The 18,160-nt window shown below is 40.1% G+C and overlaps 1 protein-coding gene across 1 annotated transcript in view; it reads left to right on the plus strand.

Moving 5' to 3' along the window:
* Positions 1-2,771: 2,771 nt before the first annotated feature.
* Positions 2,772-18,160, plus strand: part of LOC308335359 (reelin-like) — a gene marked incomplete at both ends in the record, with an annotated part of 109,364 nt that continues 93,975 nt past the window's right edge. Inside the window, 1 exon segment of the mRNA XM_080792378.1 lies at positions 2,772-3,105. Within this exon segment, the coding sequence (XP_080648504.1) occupies positions 2,772-3,105 (334 nt within the window).

Raw genomic sequence — 18,160 nt, forward strand, 5'->3', positions numbered from 1 at the left:
AAATCACCACTAGGGGGTGATCAGCCAATCACAAGCAAGTTTGTGTTCACACAAACGCAGAAACCTTATGTAACTTTCCTATTCTACCCCGGATTTGAACCTTTTTGCCTGAATAGAAAATACATTCATGACACAGAGCAAAGAAAATAGTACAAGAGCAAAAACAATGAACGAAAATGAATGAAATTATTTAAATAAATTACATTAAATGTCAGTGGAGAATAATTAATGTATTTGGATTGGTTAAATCCATGATCTAGAAGCTGAGAACACATTTTAAATGTTTCACTCATGTCATCAAAACAGGAAGAAAGTATGCTGGTGAAATATCTTTCTGTACATGGCAGCAGTAGAGAGGAAATATAATCATGGAGAGATTATTTATCCCATCCTGCCATTTTAAACATGTGTGAAATTTAGATTTGACCATGAGAGAATTAGGGGTGACAAATAGCTTGAGTTGGTTTTGTCCCCTTTCAGATGTTGTCGCAGGGATGCTAAGTATTTTCCAGTCTAAGTAATTTGAATGCAAATGATTCCGATCTTAGGTAGGCTATATGCACTCTACTTATACTAAAAGGATCACATGCAAATCGGTTGGCCCATCCTTCCATTCAGCAATAGGATTACACACCCTAACCCATTATCACCTGTCCATTTGCAATGGGACATAGCCTATATCCTCCAAAACATTCCACAACATTCACAACCAAGGTAGATAAGGGTGGAATTACCATAGCCTACGACTAGAAATAATAATGGAATTAGTGTTACAAATAAGTGTTTAGAACCTAAACCGCTTGGGTTTAGTGTGAAAAAAAATGTGTTGTATAAAAACATTGTCATAACCATGACGATTATAAAAACATTTCGTCTCTTCACGCAAGAGTAGCTGTAGTATCAGGGTCTGAGTTGTTTTCCCTGTGTGTCCCAGTATTAATCTGTGTCCGTCCCAGCATGCATTTCACTGGTATCCTCCTCACAAGAAAAAATATTTTGAGATAAACGTTTAAAATTATTGAAGTCCTCATGAGTATATACAAACCTGTGTGTGCGTCAGTGTTAACAATAACAATACATTGATTTGTGTTATAACTGGTATTGACAGTAGCACCTTACATGTAAAGACAAATCTACTGTACACACAACTGACTTAATCGTCCATCAAGAGTAACTGGTCAATCTGAAAGACATGTTTCATTAATATCAATTGTCAGATAACATATCAACTTATTATGTCCACAACTACTATTATTCTGTCATAGTTTTACCACCATGACTATGGAATGTGTCACCATCCTTAAACAAAACGGTTAGAACATGAAGCATTTATTATTATACGCTAGATATAGTACATGGACAGTATGCACACTGTGATAATAAGACTTACTCCTATCATGTTCACTGTACAATTAATATTCCTATCATGCTCTAGTAGCAGTTTGGTATGAATCATGTAAAATGATGCCATTCTTGTCACTGTATTGTTCACAGTTGTGATGAGCTTCTTGTAATGAACACACATAAAGGATCTGTAGCTGTCAAACCTTTTTTGAAGATTTTTTTTTTTACAGACAGTAAGGTATGACAGAGTAAATATTCTCTATTACAATGCATTCTATGAAGACAACTATTCTATAAAGAAAATCTAAACAAATAGGACAAATAGGAATAGGACATTTTAATCTCTCTCTTTATGACATGTCTTCATGTGTGTTTTTAAATTGCAATTATGACTAAAGCCCTTGCCACAAACTGTACACGTAAAGGGGTTTTCCCCTGTATGAGTCCTCATGTGTACTTTTAGACTAACCTTTTGACTGCAGCCCTTGCCACAAACTGTAAACGTAAAGGGTTTTCCCCCTGTATGAGTCCTCATGTGTACATTTAATGCACCTTCATGAATACAGCCCTTGCCACAAACTGTACACGTAAAGGGCTATTCCCCTGTGTGGGTCCTCATGTGTATATTTAATGACCCATTATGAATACAGCCCTTGCCACAAACTGTGTGGGTCCTCATGTGTAATTTTAGTCATACTGTCTCCGACCATCAAACTTTTCGTCGGAAAGCTCCGGTACAACTACAACATGACGTCACGTCAAATTTAAGTCTGATCTTTCCGACGAAAAGTTTGGTGGTCGGAGACAGTAGAACTTTAAGTCTTTTTCACAAACTGTATATGTATATGCGCATGCGTGAGCGTCTGACAGCAGCGTTTGACAGCAGCTCCTCTGACGCCGGTCACTTTTAAACAAATGTAGACTTTATTTTATCAATCTTGTCAGACCACAGCCTCTTAATATACTTGTCTTACGCTATCGATGCATAGATTAAAAGTCCGGTTATTGCCTTATGCGAACGACCTCGGCCTGGATAGACACCAGCCGCCCAGTGCTAGTTTGACAGCTAACCTGCTGGGCGTTGGCTGGCAGCCAGCCGAGCAGCCTTCCAGCACCAGAGCCACACGCCATCACCGAGAAGGAACCATCAAGTCATAGAAGCGGATACAACGCAGTAGGCCCAGTCACTGGGCCTACGCCGGTGAGTTCCGTTCCAGTCAGGACCTGTCGTGCCATATGATTTGTGCTTAACTCTCGCTGTGGGCTACCGTCGTGTAGCCCTTGCGGGTACGTTTGCTGTGCTGTGACGTTTGCTCTACTGTGCTGCCTGGCCGTCTACCTATACCTCTCACCCTGCTTACATCACCTATACATTTCCGTTACACCTTTACTGGCCAAAGCTCTTTTTCTTCCCCAGCACCACCACCATGCCTCCGCTTACCTCACCTTCAAACTGCGACAGCTGCCTCCATCTATCTCAAAGAGTTGCTGAACTGGAGGGAAGAATCACCATCCTTCACCAAATCAAAGATGATGAGCTACTATTAGATTCCATATGTCCTGATGTTGTCCCACCTGCCCTGGAAATAGACTCATCCGCGGCTGCGTCCCCTGAAACAGCGGGTGACCTGGACGTCACTGTCCCGATGTTGGTGCGCACAAGACCCGCCGCCCCAACGAGGGTCAGGCGGGACCTGGACATCACTGTCCAAATGGAGTCCAACCACTGGGCCCTGTGTGGAACTAAGCCCAAAGTACAACGTCAGTTCTGCTCCACTCCTGGCCTGGATGGCCCCTGGGAAATAGCTCCTCGAAATAAGGGGAAAAAATTACAATCCGTTGTAAATAAATCCCGTCATGATTTCCAAATCTCCACCAGTAATAGTTTCGCCATGCTGGGAGAACAGGACTTCCCCATGCTCCCTGGGCAAAATACCCCCGTGCCTGTAGAAATAGCCAAACAGTCTACCGAGATGGCAAACAGGGGGTCGCACACATCTGCGCGCCTACAGATGTTATCATCTGCCGTAAATAGGCGGTCCACCGAGTCCAGGCTCTCTGGGGGTCTCTCAGCTCACCAGACTGCCCCATCATCGGACAAATCTCATGCCCAGGACCAAGTACAGCCTGATGCAGAGGCACCAGTAACACTTGGATCCACGCTCTCCTCACCTCCCCCCTCCCCCATCACAGAGGCTCCAGCCCTGATGCCCCCAAAATCCACTCAATCCACTCAGCCCCCTCGTCCACTCTTTAATCCAACCACGCTCCTCATTGGTGATTCCATCATAAAACGGGTTCGTTTCTTTAATGTTTCCACAGTCTGCATCCCCGGTGCCACGATAAATACAATCACCAAAGCGCTCCAAGAACTGCTGCCGTCCCTCCCATCCACCATAAAACATGTTATAGTCCATGTCGGAACAAATAACACGGCCCTTCACCAATCGGAGGTGACAAAAGATCAATTTCTTCATCTGATTGATCTTTTACGCCGCTCTAAAATGTCATTTTTCCTCTCCGGTCCCATCCCAACTTTTGGCCGTAGTGATATGCAGTTCACCAGACTCGCCAGTATGAGTGCCTGGCTGCAGCGTCTCTGTCGCATGTATGACATTGGTTACATTGACAACTTCAATCTTTTTTTGCACCGTCCTTCTTTCTACTACAAAGACGGTTTACACCCGAGTAGCCGGGGAAGTCAAGCACTGGCCACAAACATAACTGTTAGCCTCCGCCATCATCATTCACCCTACTCGACAACAACAACAACACAGTCCAGTCCTGACACTTCCGTGATTTCCGTCACGGACTGACGTCCCCTTGGTCCCAGCTCCAATACCAATAGTTCCGCCTCCATTCCCAGCCTCATTTCCACTGGGCTTGGACCAACATCCTCACTTTCAGTTGCAGTTTGTAACACAACAATTACCACACTAAATATTAAAACAATAATAACACATAGACAGCTAAATATTTCTATGTCAAAGTGTGCAAAAACTCCCTCAAATTTAATAACTGTCACATTAGTACCCTTTTCTCTGAAATCACCCTTATGTCATAATACTAAAGATCTAAAAATGGCGCTGTTAAATACTAGGTCTTTAAATCAGGACAAAACATTTCTAGTCAACGACATAATTTCAGAGCATAACTTAGACTGTATATTTATCACTGAAACATGGCTATATTCAAACGCTCCTGCTGCCCTTATTGAAGCATCCCCTGCTAATTATGCATTTTCATATTCTATGAGGCAGGGAAAGACAGGTGGGGGGACAGCCTCCATATGCAGCACTGCTCTAAATAGTAAGAGTATTTCCTTTGATACATTTATTTCTTTTGAATATCATGCCTCTATATTAAACTGCCAGTCCCCTGTCCTAACCTTAACTTTATATAGACCTCCAAAGAAAAACTGCCCTCTTTTCCTAACAGAATTTGCCGAACTCCTATCCATAATTAACACAAACTACGATATGACAATCATCAGTGGAGATTTTAATTTCCACATAGACAATGAAGCTGATATACAGGCTAATAATCTAATCACTCTATTGTCGGACATGGGTTTCGCTCAACATGTGAGTGGCCCAACCCATGACCGTGGCCACACCCTTGATCTGGTCATTACACGGGGCCTCACAGTAAATATTCTATCAATCACGAAAGTCGCTTTCTCAGACCACTCCCTCATTGAATTCTCGGTATGCCTACCAGTACCACAGTGCAATACAAACCGCCTGGTGAAAAAGCGACACCTAGACTCAGATGCAGCTGACAAATTTATTGACCACTTTAATAATGTACAAACCCCTTATACACGCCCCTCATCAGTAGATGAACTGGTTTCTGTTTTTAATACCAAGCTAAGGTCTACCCTTGATTTTATTGCGCCTGTCAGACTTAAGAAGGTCCCCCCCAAAGAAAAATCACCATGGAGAAAAAATTAAAACGTAATTGAAGAGAAACAAAACTGCCGCAAAGCAGAACGCAGATGGAGAAAGACAAGACTACAGGTTCACTTTGAAATTTTACGAGAACAACAGATCTTATATAACAAGACCATCAGACAAGCCAGGGGATCTTACTTCTCTGACCTCATCCAAAAAAACCTGCACAACCCAAAGATACTTTTCTCCACTATTGATGGTCTAATAAACCCCCCTCCACAAACCACAAATGACCTTGCAACACAGGAAAAAACAAACGAGTTCTCAGCCTATTTTAAGGAAAAGGTCACTTCCATACGTATGGATATTGCCAAGATAAGGACAGCAAACACTGCCATAAGGTCCCCTGCACTTTTCAGAAGCACTTTATCCCAGTTCACCCCAGTAGACACTGAAACTGTTAGCAAAGTTGTAAGGGCTCTTAAGTCCTCTACTTGTTCCCTTGACCCTATCCCCACTAGCTTTTTTAAAACAGTTTTTAACTGCCTATCTGGGGAGTTATTAGAATTAATTAATAAATCCCTGCTTACCGGTATTTTCCCTGGGTCACTCAAAAGCGCCTTAGTAAAACCCATCCTCAAAAAGAAAACACTGGATTATCTGGTTCCCAGCAATTATCGGCCCATATCCAACCTCCCGTTTTTAAGTAAAAACTAGTTTTTAATCAATTAATCTCATTTTTAAACAACAACGAAATGCTAGAGATTTTCCAATCTGGTTTCAGAGCAAACCATAGTACAGAGACAGCTTTAGTCAAAGTACTAAATGACCTCAGAATAAACACTGATGCAAAAAACCTCTCCGTCCTTGTTCTTCTGGACTTGAGTGCAGCATTTGACACAGTCGATTACGACATCCTTCTGGACAGACTCAAAAACTGTGTTGGCCTCTCAGGAACAGCTCTCGAGTGGTTCAGGTCCTACCTGACTGCTCGTGATTACCGAGTAACACTTGGCGATTTCTCCTCCGACACTGTTGAGTTGACGTGCGGTGTCCCCCAGGGCTCTATTTTAGGCCCCATCCTCTTCAATCTTTATATGCTACCACTTGGCTCAGTTATCAGAAAACATAATATACACTTCCACAGCTATGCCGATGATACCCAATTATACATTTCCATATCCCCAGGTGACCTTACCCAAATTGACACCCTCATAAAATGTATTACTGACATAAAAATATGGATGTCAGAAAATTTCCTTCAATTAAATGAAGGAAAAACCGAAATCCTCCTTGTCGGTGCCAAGGCCGAAAGAGACAAATTATCTGCATACCTTAAAACAAAAGCATTTCACACCAAGGACCAGGTGAAAAACCTTGGTGTTATTTTTGACAGTGACCTGAACATGGAGGCTCATATTAGAAACACCACCAAAATATCATTTTACCATCTGAGAAACATTGCCAAAGTCCGACCATTTCTGTCCCAAAATGACACCGAAAAACTCATACACTGTTTCATCACCAGCAGGCTTGACTATTGCAACGCTCTCCTGTCTGGCTTACCCAAAAAATCCATTGGTCGGTTACAACTGGTCCAAAACGCAGCTGCCCGCGTGCTGACAAAAACCAAACGCAGAGCAAACATTACACCAATTTTAAAGTCCCTGCACTGGTTGCCTATACATTTTAGAATAGATTTTAAAATTATTTTACTTGTTTTTAAAACACTAAATGGAAATGCACCTATTTATTTTTCAGAAATGCTTCCTAAATATGTGCCAGGCAGACCACTTCGTTCATCGAGTGCTGGTCTCCTAGAGATACCTGAGACCCCAAAAACAAAAAAATATGGTGAAGCCGCCTTTAGCTACTACGCCCCTGTGCTCTGGAACAGCCTGCCAAGGGATCTACGGTTCTCTGAATCTGTTGACATTTTTAAGCGAAATCTTAAAACACACCTTTTTAGCATCGCTTTTACCTCCTAGATCATGTCCTTTTCCTGTGATTAGTCTCTCCTTTTTATACTATTGTTTTTATTACTTTATAGTCGATGCTTTCCTGCTTTGTTTTGCTCTTTGTGTGATATGTACATGTGTATATTTGTGTATGTGTATGTGTATTTATATATATACATGTATGTATATGTGTATATATATATATATATATATATATATATATATATATTATTTTTATTATTATTACTTTTTTTGTTCTTACTGTAAAGCACTTTGAACTGCACTCGCTGCCTGAAAAATGTGCTATATAAATAAAGATTGATTGATTGATTGATATATACAAACCTGTGTGTGCGTCAGTGTTAACAATAACAATACATTGATTTGTGTTATAACTGGTATTGACAGTAGCACCTTACATGTAAAGACAAATCTACTGTACACACAACTGACTTAATCGTCCATCAAGAGTAACTGGTCAATCTGAAAGACATGTTTCATTCATATCAATTGTCAGATAACATATCAACTTATTATGTCCACAACTACTATTATTCTGTCATAGTTTTACCACCATGACTATGGAATGTGTCACCATCCTTAAAAAAAACGGTTAGAACATGAAGCATTTATTATTATACGCTAGATGTAGTACATGGACAGTATGCACACTGTGATAATAAGACTTACTCCTATCATGTTCACTGTACAATTAATATTCCTATCATGCTCTAGTAGCAGTTTGGTATGAATCATGTAAAATGATGCCATTCTTGTCACTGTATTGTTCACAGTTGTGATGAGCTTCTTGTAATGAACACACATAAAGGATCTGTAGCTGTCAAACCTTTTTTGAAGATTTTTTTTTTTACAGACAGTAAGGTATGACAGAGTAAATATTCTCTATTACAATGCATTCTATGAAGACAACTATTCTATAAAGAAAATCTAAACAAATAGGACAAATAGGAATAGGACATTTTAATCTCTCTCTTTATGACATGTCTTCATGTGTGTTTTTAAATTGCAATTATGACTAAAGCCCTTGCCACAAACTGTACACGTAAAGGGGTTTTCCCCTGTATGAGTCCTCATGTGTACTTTTAGACTAACCTTTTGACTGCAGCCCTTGCCACAAACTGTAAAAGTAAAGGGTTTTCCCCCTGTATGAGTCCTCATGTGTACATTTAATGCACCTTCATGAATACAGCCCTTGCCACAAACTGTACACGTAAAGGGCTATTCCCCTGTGTGGGTCCTCATGTGTATATTTAATGACCCATTATGAATACAGCCCTTGCCACAAACTGTACACGTAAAGGGCTTTTCCCCTGTGTGGGTCCTCATGTGTAATTTTAGACTATGCTTTCGACTAAAGCCTGTGCCACAAAATGTACACATATAGGGTTTTTCCTCTGTATGAGTCATCATATGAGATTTTAGAGTGTCCTTTCTTTGACCGCCCTTTCCGCAGACTGTACAAACAAATGGCCTTTCCCCTGAATGAATCATTGTGTGAGTCTTCAGATGGTCCTTGCGATTAAACATTTTACCACAATCTGCACAACTAAAACATTTCTTGTCTATTTGACTCCTAGTGGAGTGACTTTGTGTTGGTGGTTTGAGGTCATGGAGCAGCTTGTTGCTCAAAGACAAACTATTTCCTTTACAAACCTGGGAAGCTGGGCATAGGAGGGGATAGCGCCCCTCATAAAAGCACTAATCATTTAACAGCTTTGTTCCTCTTTGTGAGTCTTCATGTGTGTTTTTAGATTCCCATGCAGACTAAAGCCTTTTTTACAAACTGTACACACAAAGGGCTTTTCCCCTGTATGAGTCCTCATGTGTCTTTTTAGATCAGCCGTTTGAATACAGCCCTTGCCACAAACTGTACATGTATAGGGTTTTTCCCCTGTATGAGTCCTCATGTGTACATTTAATGCCCCATTATGAATACAGCCCTTGCCACAAACTGTACACGTAAAGGGCTTTTCCCCTGTGTGGGTCCTCATGTGTAATTTTAGATTATCCTTTCGACCAAAGCCTGTGCCACAAACTGTACAAACAAATGGCTTTTCCCCTGAATGAATCATTGTGTGCTTCTTCAGATGGTCCTTGCGATGAAACATTTTACCACAATCTGCACAACTAAAACATTTCTTACCTATTTGACTCCTCGTAGAGGGACTTTGTTTGGGTGATTTGAGGTCATGGAGCAGCTTGTTGCTCAAAGACAAACTATTTCCTCCCATGTGTTGTGTATTGTGCAATTGCTGTGTGTTTAAACCTGACTGGTCATCCATGGTCTCATCCCACTCATCACTGTCTTCAGTGATGTCAGATTCAGAACAGTGTGAAGAGATGAGCTGATCATCACTAGTTGGTTGTGATGTTCCACAGTCCTCTACATCAGCTTTTGTTTCCATGTGTTTAGATGAGGTGCTGGCTTCAGGTTCTGTTTGCATGTTTTCATCATATTCATGTTTCACTGATAGTAATGTCTCTGTTGATCCACCATCCTCCTCTTGAAATAGCTCACCCTTTTCCTCCATCTGTGGAGATGATGGTTCCTCTTTGATCAGACTGGAGGTTCTCTCCTCCTGTTCATCTTTAATCGGTGGAGACTCTGGTTCCTCTTTGATCAGACTGGAGGTTCTCTCCTGCTGTTCATCTTTAATCTGTGGAGACTCTGGTTCGTCTTTGATCAGACTGGAAGTTCTCTCCCTCTCCTGCTGCTCAGGGAATACCTCATCTTTACACACAAGGAGGTGTATGGAGTCTAGACAGAAGATACAGAATAGAAACACATTATTACACGAAACTTCTGCTGTTAGTTCCATATCTGTCCCAATGTTGTCTTGATTCCAGTGTGAAGTGTCACACAAATTATTGTTTCTTACCTCAATTTCTAAAACAAGCCTCTCCTTGTTTCTCAAATATAATTTATTATTAGCTATTAGCTACAACCTATTCCTATCAGATATATCCACAGATAATGTTTTTGAGTGCAAGTTTAACCCTAACATGAATGGATTGATGCAGTTGGAAGAGTTACCGTGTTAAAACATGTTCAAGCCTTTAACAGTTAACATAGTAAAGGTTAACGTAGTAAAGGTTTTACCAACCTGCTCTGTGTAGTTTGACGATTGGTTGTAAAACCATATCCAGTAGAATGCGTTGTCGGTCAGTTTCTTGCTTGATTTGGAAAGCTTCATCCTCGTACTCTGTTAGAATTCTTCCAACAATCCCAAATATCTCTTCAGCCGCAGCAGATAGTCTCTGGTTGACCAAGGACTTCAGTGTTTGTAGTAAAGCCATAACTCAAAACTTGCCCACATAAATTGATACTAGATTTTTTTAAAGAGCAAATGAAGTACAATGAAGTACTAAAGTTGAAGTATATCCAAAACAAAGCTAGTGCAGAAAGGAGATGTTCAGCTCTTAACAACTAGCAGAGTTTAAAGTGACTCCAAGCAGAACAAACTCTTGTTAAATACTAACAGGGGACCCTGATGCTCCAATCAGAGTCAGGGGGGCGTTACACAACATTGGAACAATAGAACAAAACTGGCCAATCACTGCTCCCAACAACAAGGGAACTCAATATGTTTTATATCAAACATTAAGCAAATGTTCTATTCTACCCTGGATTTGAACCTTATTGCCTAATAGAAAACACATTCAGGACACAGAGCAATGAAAATAATAGCAAGAACAATAAACTGGCCTGTCAGCATGCAGGCCATTTTACAAGTTGACAATGTATTCAAAAATGTATAGTCCGTCATGTTTAATGTATCTAGCTGGACAAAACTGCTGATAATTGACAATAAGTGTCAACATAATGCCGTATTTGAAGAAAAAACACCCATCATTTAACAGCTTTTCGTCTTCTAGACATGTCTTCATGTGTGTTTTTTGATTGCAATTCTGACTAAAGCCTTTTTCACAAACTGTACACGTAAAGGGTTTGATCACCACAATCACTTTTGGCATCTTCACTTTTCTGCCCTCACTTTTATCTCCAATATATTCTTTGCTCAGACAATCAAATCACCACTATGGGGTGATCAGCCAATCACAAGCAAGTTTGTGTTCACACAAACGCAGAAACCTTATGTAACTTTCCTATTCTACCCCGGATTTGAACCTTTTTGCCTGAATAGAAAATACATTCATGACACAGAGCAAAGAAAATAGTACAAGAGCAAAAACAATGAACGAAAATGAATGAAATGATTTAAATAAATTACATTAAATGTCAGTGTAGAATAATAAATACACCATCTCGATGAAAGGAAGCAGCAAACATGCATGCATGTTTTAGCTGTGATTTAAAAAACGTGGCGTTGTGAGGAGGCGCTGGAAGCGAGCAGCTGTCTTGCTCTAGGCTAAGGAAGTATTCTGACAGAAAGACAGCGACCGAGCGAAATAGACTGCGAACGAGCGATCGCTAAATTATTAGATAGATAGCAGCTTTAATACTCCTATCATGCTCTAGTAATAGTTTGGTATGAAGAATGTAAAATGAAGCAATTCTTGTCACTGTATTCTTCACAGTAGATGTCCATACTTAAAGGAAGTGAAAGACATGTGTTGTGATGAGCTTTCTGTAATGAACATACAAAGGATAATTATGTAGCTGTCAACAATTTATTTGTAAAAGAAGAAATGGGACAGTGTTTTTTTACAGCGTAAATATTTAACATTTTCGTATGTTACAATGCATTCTATGAAGACAACATACTACAGAGAATCTACAGAAATAATGAAACTAAGCGAGTGACTATACACTGACTATACACAATATGTTAGTCCAAACAACACATGTCAACACACAGAGCAATGTGGGCAAACATTGCTTCTCATATTGTTATATCAGTGTCAGCAGGCCATTTTACAAGTTGACAATATATTTAAAAAATAAAGGTATAGTTTAATGTATCTAGCTGGGCAAAACTGCTGATAATTGACATTAAGTGTCAACCTATGCCTTATTTGAAGGAAAAAAACACTCATCATTTGTGTCCCTCAAAAAAGCGCTAATCATTTAACAGCTTTGTTCCTCTTTGTGAGTCTTCATGTGTGTTTTTAGACTTCCATTCAGACTAAAGCCTTTTTTACAAAGTGTACACGTAAAGGGCTTTCCCCCTGTATGAGTCATCATATGAGATTTTAGAGTATCCTTTCGACTAAAGCCTGTGCCACAAACTGTACACATATAGGGTTTTTCCCCTGTGTGAGTCCTCATGTGTACATTTAATGCCCCATTATGAATACAGCCCTTGCCACAAACTGTACACTTAAAGGGGTTTTCCCCTGTATGAGTCCTCATGTGTCTGTTTAGATCAGCCGTTTGACTATAGCACTTGCCACAAACTGTACATGTATAGGGCTTCTCCCCTGTATGAGTCCTCATGTGTATTTTTAGATCAGCCGTTTGACTACAGCCCTTGCCACAAACTGTACATGTATAGGGTTTTTCCCCTGTATGAGTCCTCATGTGTATTTTTAATTGGCCACTATGAGTACAGCCCTTGCCACAAACGGTACACATAAAGGGCCTTTCCGCTGTATGAGTCATCATATGAGATTTTAGAGTATCCTTTCGACTAAAGCCTGTGCCACAAACTGTACACATATAGGGTTTTTCCCCTGTGTGAGTCCTCATGTGTATATTTAATTGGCCACTATGAGTACAGCCCTTGCCACAAACTGTACACATAAAGGGTTTTTCCTCTGTATGTGTCATCATATGATATTTTAGAGTATCCTGTCTTTGACATCCCTTGCCACAAACTGTACACGTAAAGGGTTTTTCCCCTGTGTGAGTCAACATGTGTAATTTTAGATGTCCCCTTTGATTAAAGCCACTGTCACACACAGTACAAACAAATGGCTTTCCCCCTGAATGAATCATTGTGTGCGTCTTCAGATGGTCCTTGTGATTAAACATTTTACCACAATCTGCACAACTAAAACATTTCTTGTCTATTTGACTCCTAGTGGAGTGACTTTGTGTTGGTGGTTTGAGGTCATGGAGCAGCTTGTTGCTCAAAGACAAACTATTTCCTTTACAAACCTGGGAAGCTGGGCATAGGAGGGGATAGCGCCCCTCATAAAAGCACTAATCATTTAACAGCTTTGTTCCTCTTTGTGAGTCTTCATGTGTGTTTTTAGATTCCCATGCAGACTAAAGCCTTTTTTACAAACTGTACACACAAAGGGCTTTTCCCCTGTATGAGTCCTCATGTGTCTTTTTAGATCAGCCGTTTGAATACAGCCCTTGCCACAAACTGTACATGTATAGGGTTTTTCCCCTGTATGAGTCCTCATGTGTACATTTAATGCCCCATTATGAATACAGCCCTTGCCACAAACTGTACACGTAAAGGGCTTTTCCCCTGTGTGGGTCCTCATGTGTAATTTTAGATTATCCTTTCGACCAAAGCCTGTGCCACAAACTGTACAAACAAATGGCTTTTCCCCTGAATGAATCATTGTGTGCTTCTTCAGATGGTCCTTGCGATGAAACATTTTACCACAATCTGCACAACTAAAACATTTCTTACCTATTTGACTCCTCGTAGAGGGACTTTGTTTGGGTGATTTGAGGTCATGGAGCAGCTTGTTGCTCAAAGACAAACTATTTCCTCCCATGTGTTGTGTATTGTGCAATTGCTGTGTGTTTAAACCTGACTGGTCATCCATGGTCTCATCCCACTCATCACTGTCTTCAGTGATGTCAGATTCAGAACAGTGTGAAGAGATGAGCTGATCATCACTAGTTGGTTGTGATGTTCCACAGTCCTCTACATCAGCTTTTGTTTCCATGTGTTTAGATGAGGTGCTGGCTTCAGGTTCTGTTTGCATGTTTTCATCATATTCATGTTTCACTGATAGTAATGTCTCTGTTGGTCCACCATCCTCCTCTTGAAATAGCTCACCCTTTTCCTCCATCTGTGGAGATGATGGTTCCTCTTTGATCAGACTGGAGGTTCTCTCCTCCTGTTCATCTTTAATCGGTGGAGACTCTGGTTCCTCTTTGATCAGACTGGAGGTTCTCTCCTGCTGTTCATCTTTAATCTGTGGAGACTCTGGTTCGTCTTTGATCAGACTGGAAGTTCTCTCCCTCTCCTGCTGCTCAGGGAATACCTCATCTTTACACACAAGGAGGTGTATGGAGTCTAGACAGAAGATACAGAATAGAAACACATTATTACACGAAACTTCTGCTGTTAGTTCCATATCAGTCCCAATGTTGTCTTGATTCCAGTGTGAAGTGTCACACAAATTATTGTTTCTTACCTCAATTTCTAAAACAAGCCTCTCCTTGTTTCTCAAAAATAATTTATTATTAGCTATTAGCTACAACCTATTCCTATCAGATATATCCACAGATAATGTTTTTGAGTGCAAGTTTAACCCTAACATGAATGGATTGATGCAGTTGGAAGAGTTACCGTGTTAAAACATGTTCAAGCCTTTAACAGTTAACATAGTAAAGGTTAACGTAGTAAAGGTTTTACCAACCTGCTCTGTGTAGTTTGACGATTGGTTGTAAAACCATATCCAGTAGAATGCGTTGTCGGTCAGTTTCTTGCTTGATTTGGAAAGCTTCATCCTCGTACTCTGTTAGAATTCTTCCAACAATCCCAAATATCTCTTCAGCCGCAGCAGATAGTCTCTGGTTGACCAAGGACTTCAGTGTTTGTAGTAAAGCCATAACTCAAAACTTGCCCACATAAATTGATACTAGATTTTTTTAAAGAGCAAATGAAGTACAATGAAGTACTAAAGTTGAAGTATATCCAAAACAAAGCTAGTGCAGAAAGGAGATGTTCAGCTCTTAACAACTAGCAGAGTTTAAAGTGACTCCAAGCAGAACAAACTCTTGTTAAATACTAACAGGGGACCCTGATGCTCCAATCAGAGTCAGGGGGGCGTTACACAACATTGGAACAATAGAACAAAACTGGCCAATCACTGCTCCCAACAACAAGGGAACTCAATATGTTTTATATCAAACATTAAGCAAATGTTCTATTCTACCCTGGATTTGAACCTTATTGCCTAATAGAAAACACATTCAGGACACAGAGCAATGAAAATAATAGCAAGAACAATAAACTGGCCTGTCAGCATGCAGGCCATTTTACAAGTTGACAATGTATTCAAAAATGTATAGTCCGTCATGTTTAATGTATCTAGCTGGACAAAACTGCTGATAATTGACAATAAGTGTCAACATAATGCCGTATTTGAAGAAAAAACACCCATCATTTAACAGCTTTTCGTCTTCTAGACATGTCTTCATGTGTGTTTTTTGATTGCAATTCTGACTAAAGCCTTTTTCACAAACTGTACACGTAAAGGGTTTGATCACCACAATCACTTTTGGCATCTTCACTTTTCTGCCCTCACTTTTATCTCCAATATATTCTTTGCTCAGACAATCAAATCACCACTATGGGGTGATCAGCCAATCACAAGCAAGTTTGTGTTCACACAAACGCAGAAACCTTATGTAACTTTCCTATTCTACCCCGGATTTGAACCTTTTTGCCTGAATAGAAAATACATTCATGACACAGAGCAAAGAAAATAGTACAAGAGCAAAAACAATGAACGAAAATGAATGAAATGATTTAAATAAATTACATTAAATGTCAGTGTAGAATAATAAATACACCATCTCGATGAAAGGAAGCAGCAAACATGCATGCATGTTTTAGCTGTGATTTAAAAAACGTGGCGTTGTGAGGAGGCGCTGGAAGCGAGCAGCTGTCTTGCTCTAGGCTAAGGAAGTATTCTGACAGAAAGACAGCGACCGAGCGAAATAGACTGCGAACGAGCGATCGCTAAATTATTAGATAGATAGCAGCTTTAATACTCCTATCATGCTCTAGTAATAGTTTGGTATGAAGAATGTAAAATGAAGCAATTCTTGTCACTGTATTCTTCACAGTAGATGTCCATACTTAAAGGAAGTGAAAGACATGTGTTGTGATGAGCTTTCTGTAATGAACATACAAAGGATAATTATGTAGCTGTCAACAATTTATTTGTAAAAGAAGAAATGGGACAGTGTTTTTTTACAGCGTAAATATTTAACATTTTCGTATGTTACAATGCATTCTATGAAGACAACATACTACAGAGAATCTACAGAAATAATGAAACTAAGCGAGTGACTATACACTGACTATACACAATATGTTAGTCCAAACAACACATGTCAACACACAGAGCAATGTGGGCAAACATTGCTTCTCATATTGTTATATCAGTGTCAGCAGGCCATTTTACAAGTTGACAATATATTTAAAAAATAAAGGTATAGTTTAATGTATCTAGCTGGGCAAAACTGCTGATAATTGACATTAAGTGTCAACCTATGCCTTATTTGAAGGAAAAAAACACTCATCATTTGTGTCCCTCAAAAAAGCGCTAATCATTTAACAGCTTTGTTCCTCTTTGTGAGTCTTCATGTGTGTTTTTAGACTTCCATTCAGACTAAAGCCTTTTTTACAAAGTGTACACGTAAAGGGCTTTCCCCCTGTATGAGTCATCATATGAGATTTTAGAGTATCCTTTCGACTAAAGCCTGTGCCACAAACTGTACACATATAGGGGTTTTCCCCTGTGTGAGTCCTCATGTGTACATTTAATGCCCCATTATGAATACAGCCCTTGCCACAAACTGTACACTTAAAGGGGTTTTCCCCTGTATGAGTCCTCATGTGTCTGTTTAGATCAGCCGTTTGACTATAGCACTTGCCACAAACTGTACATGTATAGGGCTTCTCCCCTGTATGAGTCCTCATGTGTATTTTTAGATCAGCCGTTTGACTACAGCCCTTGCCACAAACTGTACATGTATAGGGTTTTTCCCCTGTATGAGTCCTCATGTGTATTTTTAATTGGCCACTATGAGTACAGCCCTTGCCACAAACGGTACACATAAAGGGCCTTTCCGCTGTATGAGTCATCATATGAGATTTTAGAGTATCCTTTCGACTAAAGCCTGTGCCACAAACTGTACACATATAGGGTTTTTCCCCTGTGTGAGTCCTCATGTGTATATTTAATTGGCCACTATGAGTACAGCCCTTGCCACAAACTGTACACATAAAGGGTTTTTCCTCTGTATGTGTCATCATATGATATTTTAGAGTATCCTGTCTTTGACATCCCTTGCCACAAACTGTACACGTAAAGGGTTTTTCCCCTGTGTGAGTCAACATGTGTAATTTTAGATGTCCCCTTTGATTAAAGCCACTGTCACACACAGTACAAACAAATGGCTTTCCCCCTGAATGAATCATTGTGTGCGTCTTCAGATGGTCCTTGTGATTAAACATTTTACCACAATCTGCACAACTAAAACATTTCTTACCTATTTGACTCCTCGTGGAGTGACTTTGTTTTGGTGGTTTGAGGTCATGGAGCAGCTTGTTGCTCAAAGACAAACTATTTCCTCCCATGTGTTGTGTATTGTGCAATTGCTGTGTGTTTAAACCTGACTGGTCACCTGTGGTCTCATCCCACTCATCACTGTCTTCAGTGATGTCAGATTCAGAACAGTGTGAAGAGATGAGCTGATCATCACTAGTTGGTTGTGAATGTGATGTTCCACAGTCCTCTACATCAGCTTGTGTTTCCATGTGTTTAGATGAGGTGCTGGCTACAGGTTCTGTTTGTATGTTTTCATCATATTCATGTTTCACTGATAGTAATGTCTCTGTTGATCCACCATACTCCTGTGATCTTTGGAGTAGCTCATCCTGTTCCTCCATCTGTGGAGGCTCTGGTTCCTCTTTGATCAGACTGGAGGTTTTCTCCTCCTGTTCATCTTTAATCTGTGGAGACTCTGGTTCCTCTTTGATCAGACTGGAAGTTATCTCCTCATGTTCCTCTTTAATCTGTAGAGACCCTGGTTCCTCTTTGACCAGACTGGATGTT

This window comes from Protomyctophum bolini (assembly GCF_963924005.1).
Source record: "Protomyctophum bolini genome assembly, chromosome: 20".
NCBI classification, from domain to species: Eukaryota; Metazoa; Chordata; class Actinopteri; order Myctophiformes; family Myctophidae; genus Protomyctophum; species Protomyctophum bolini.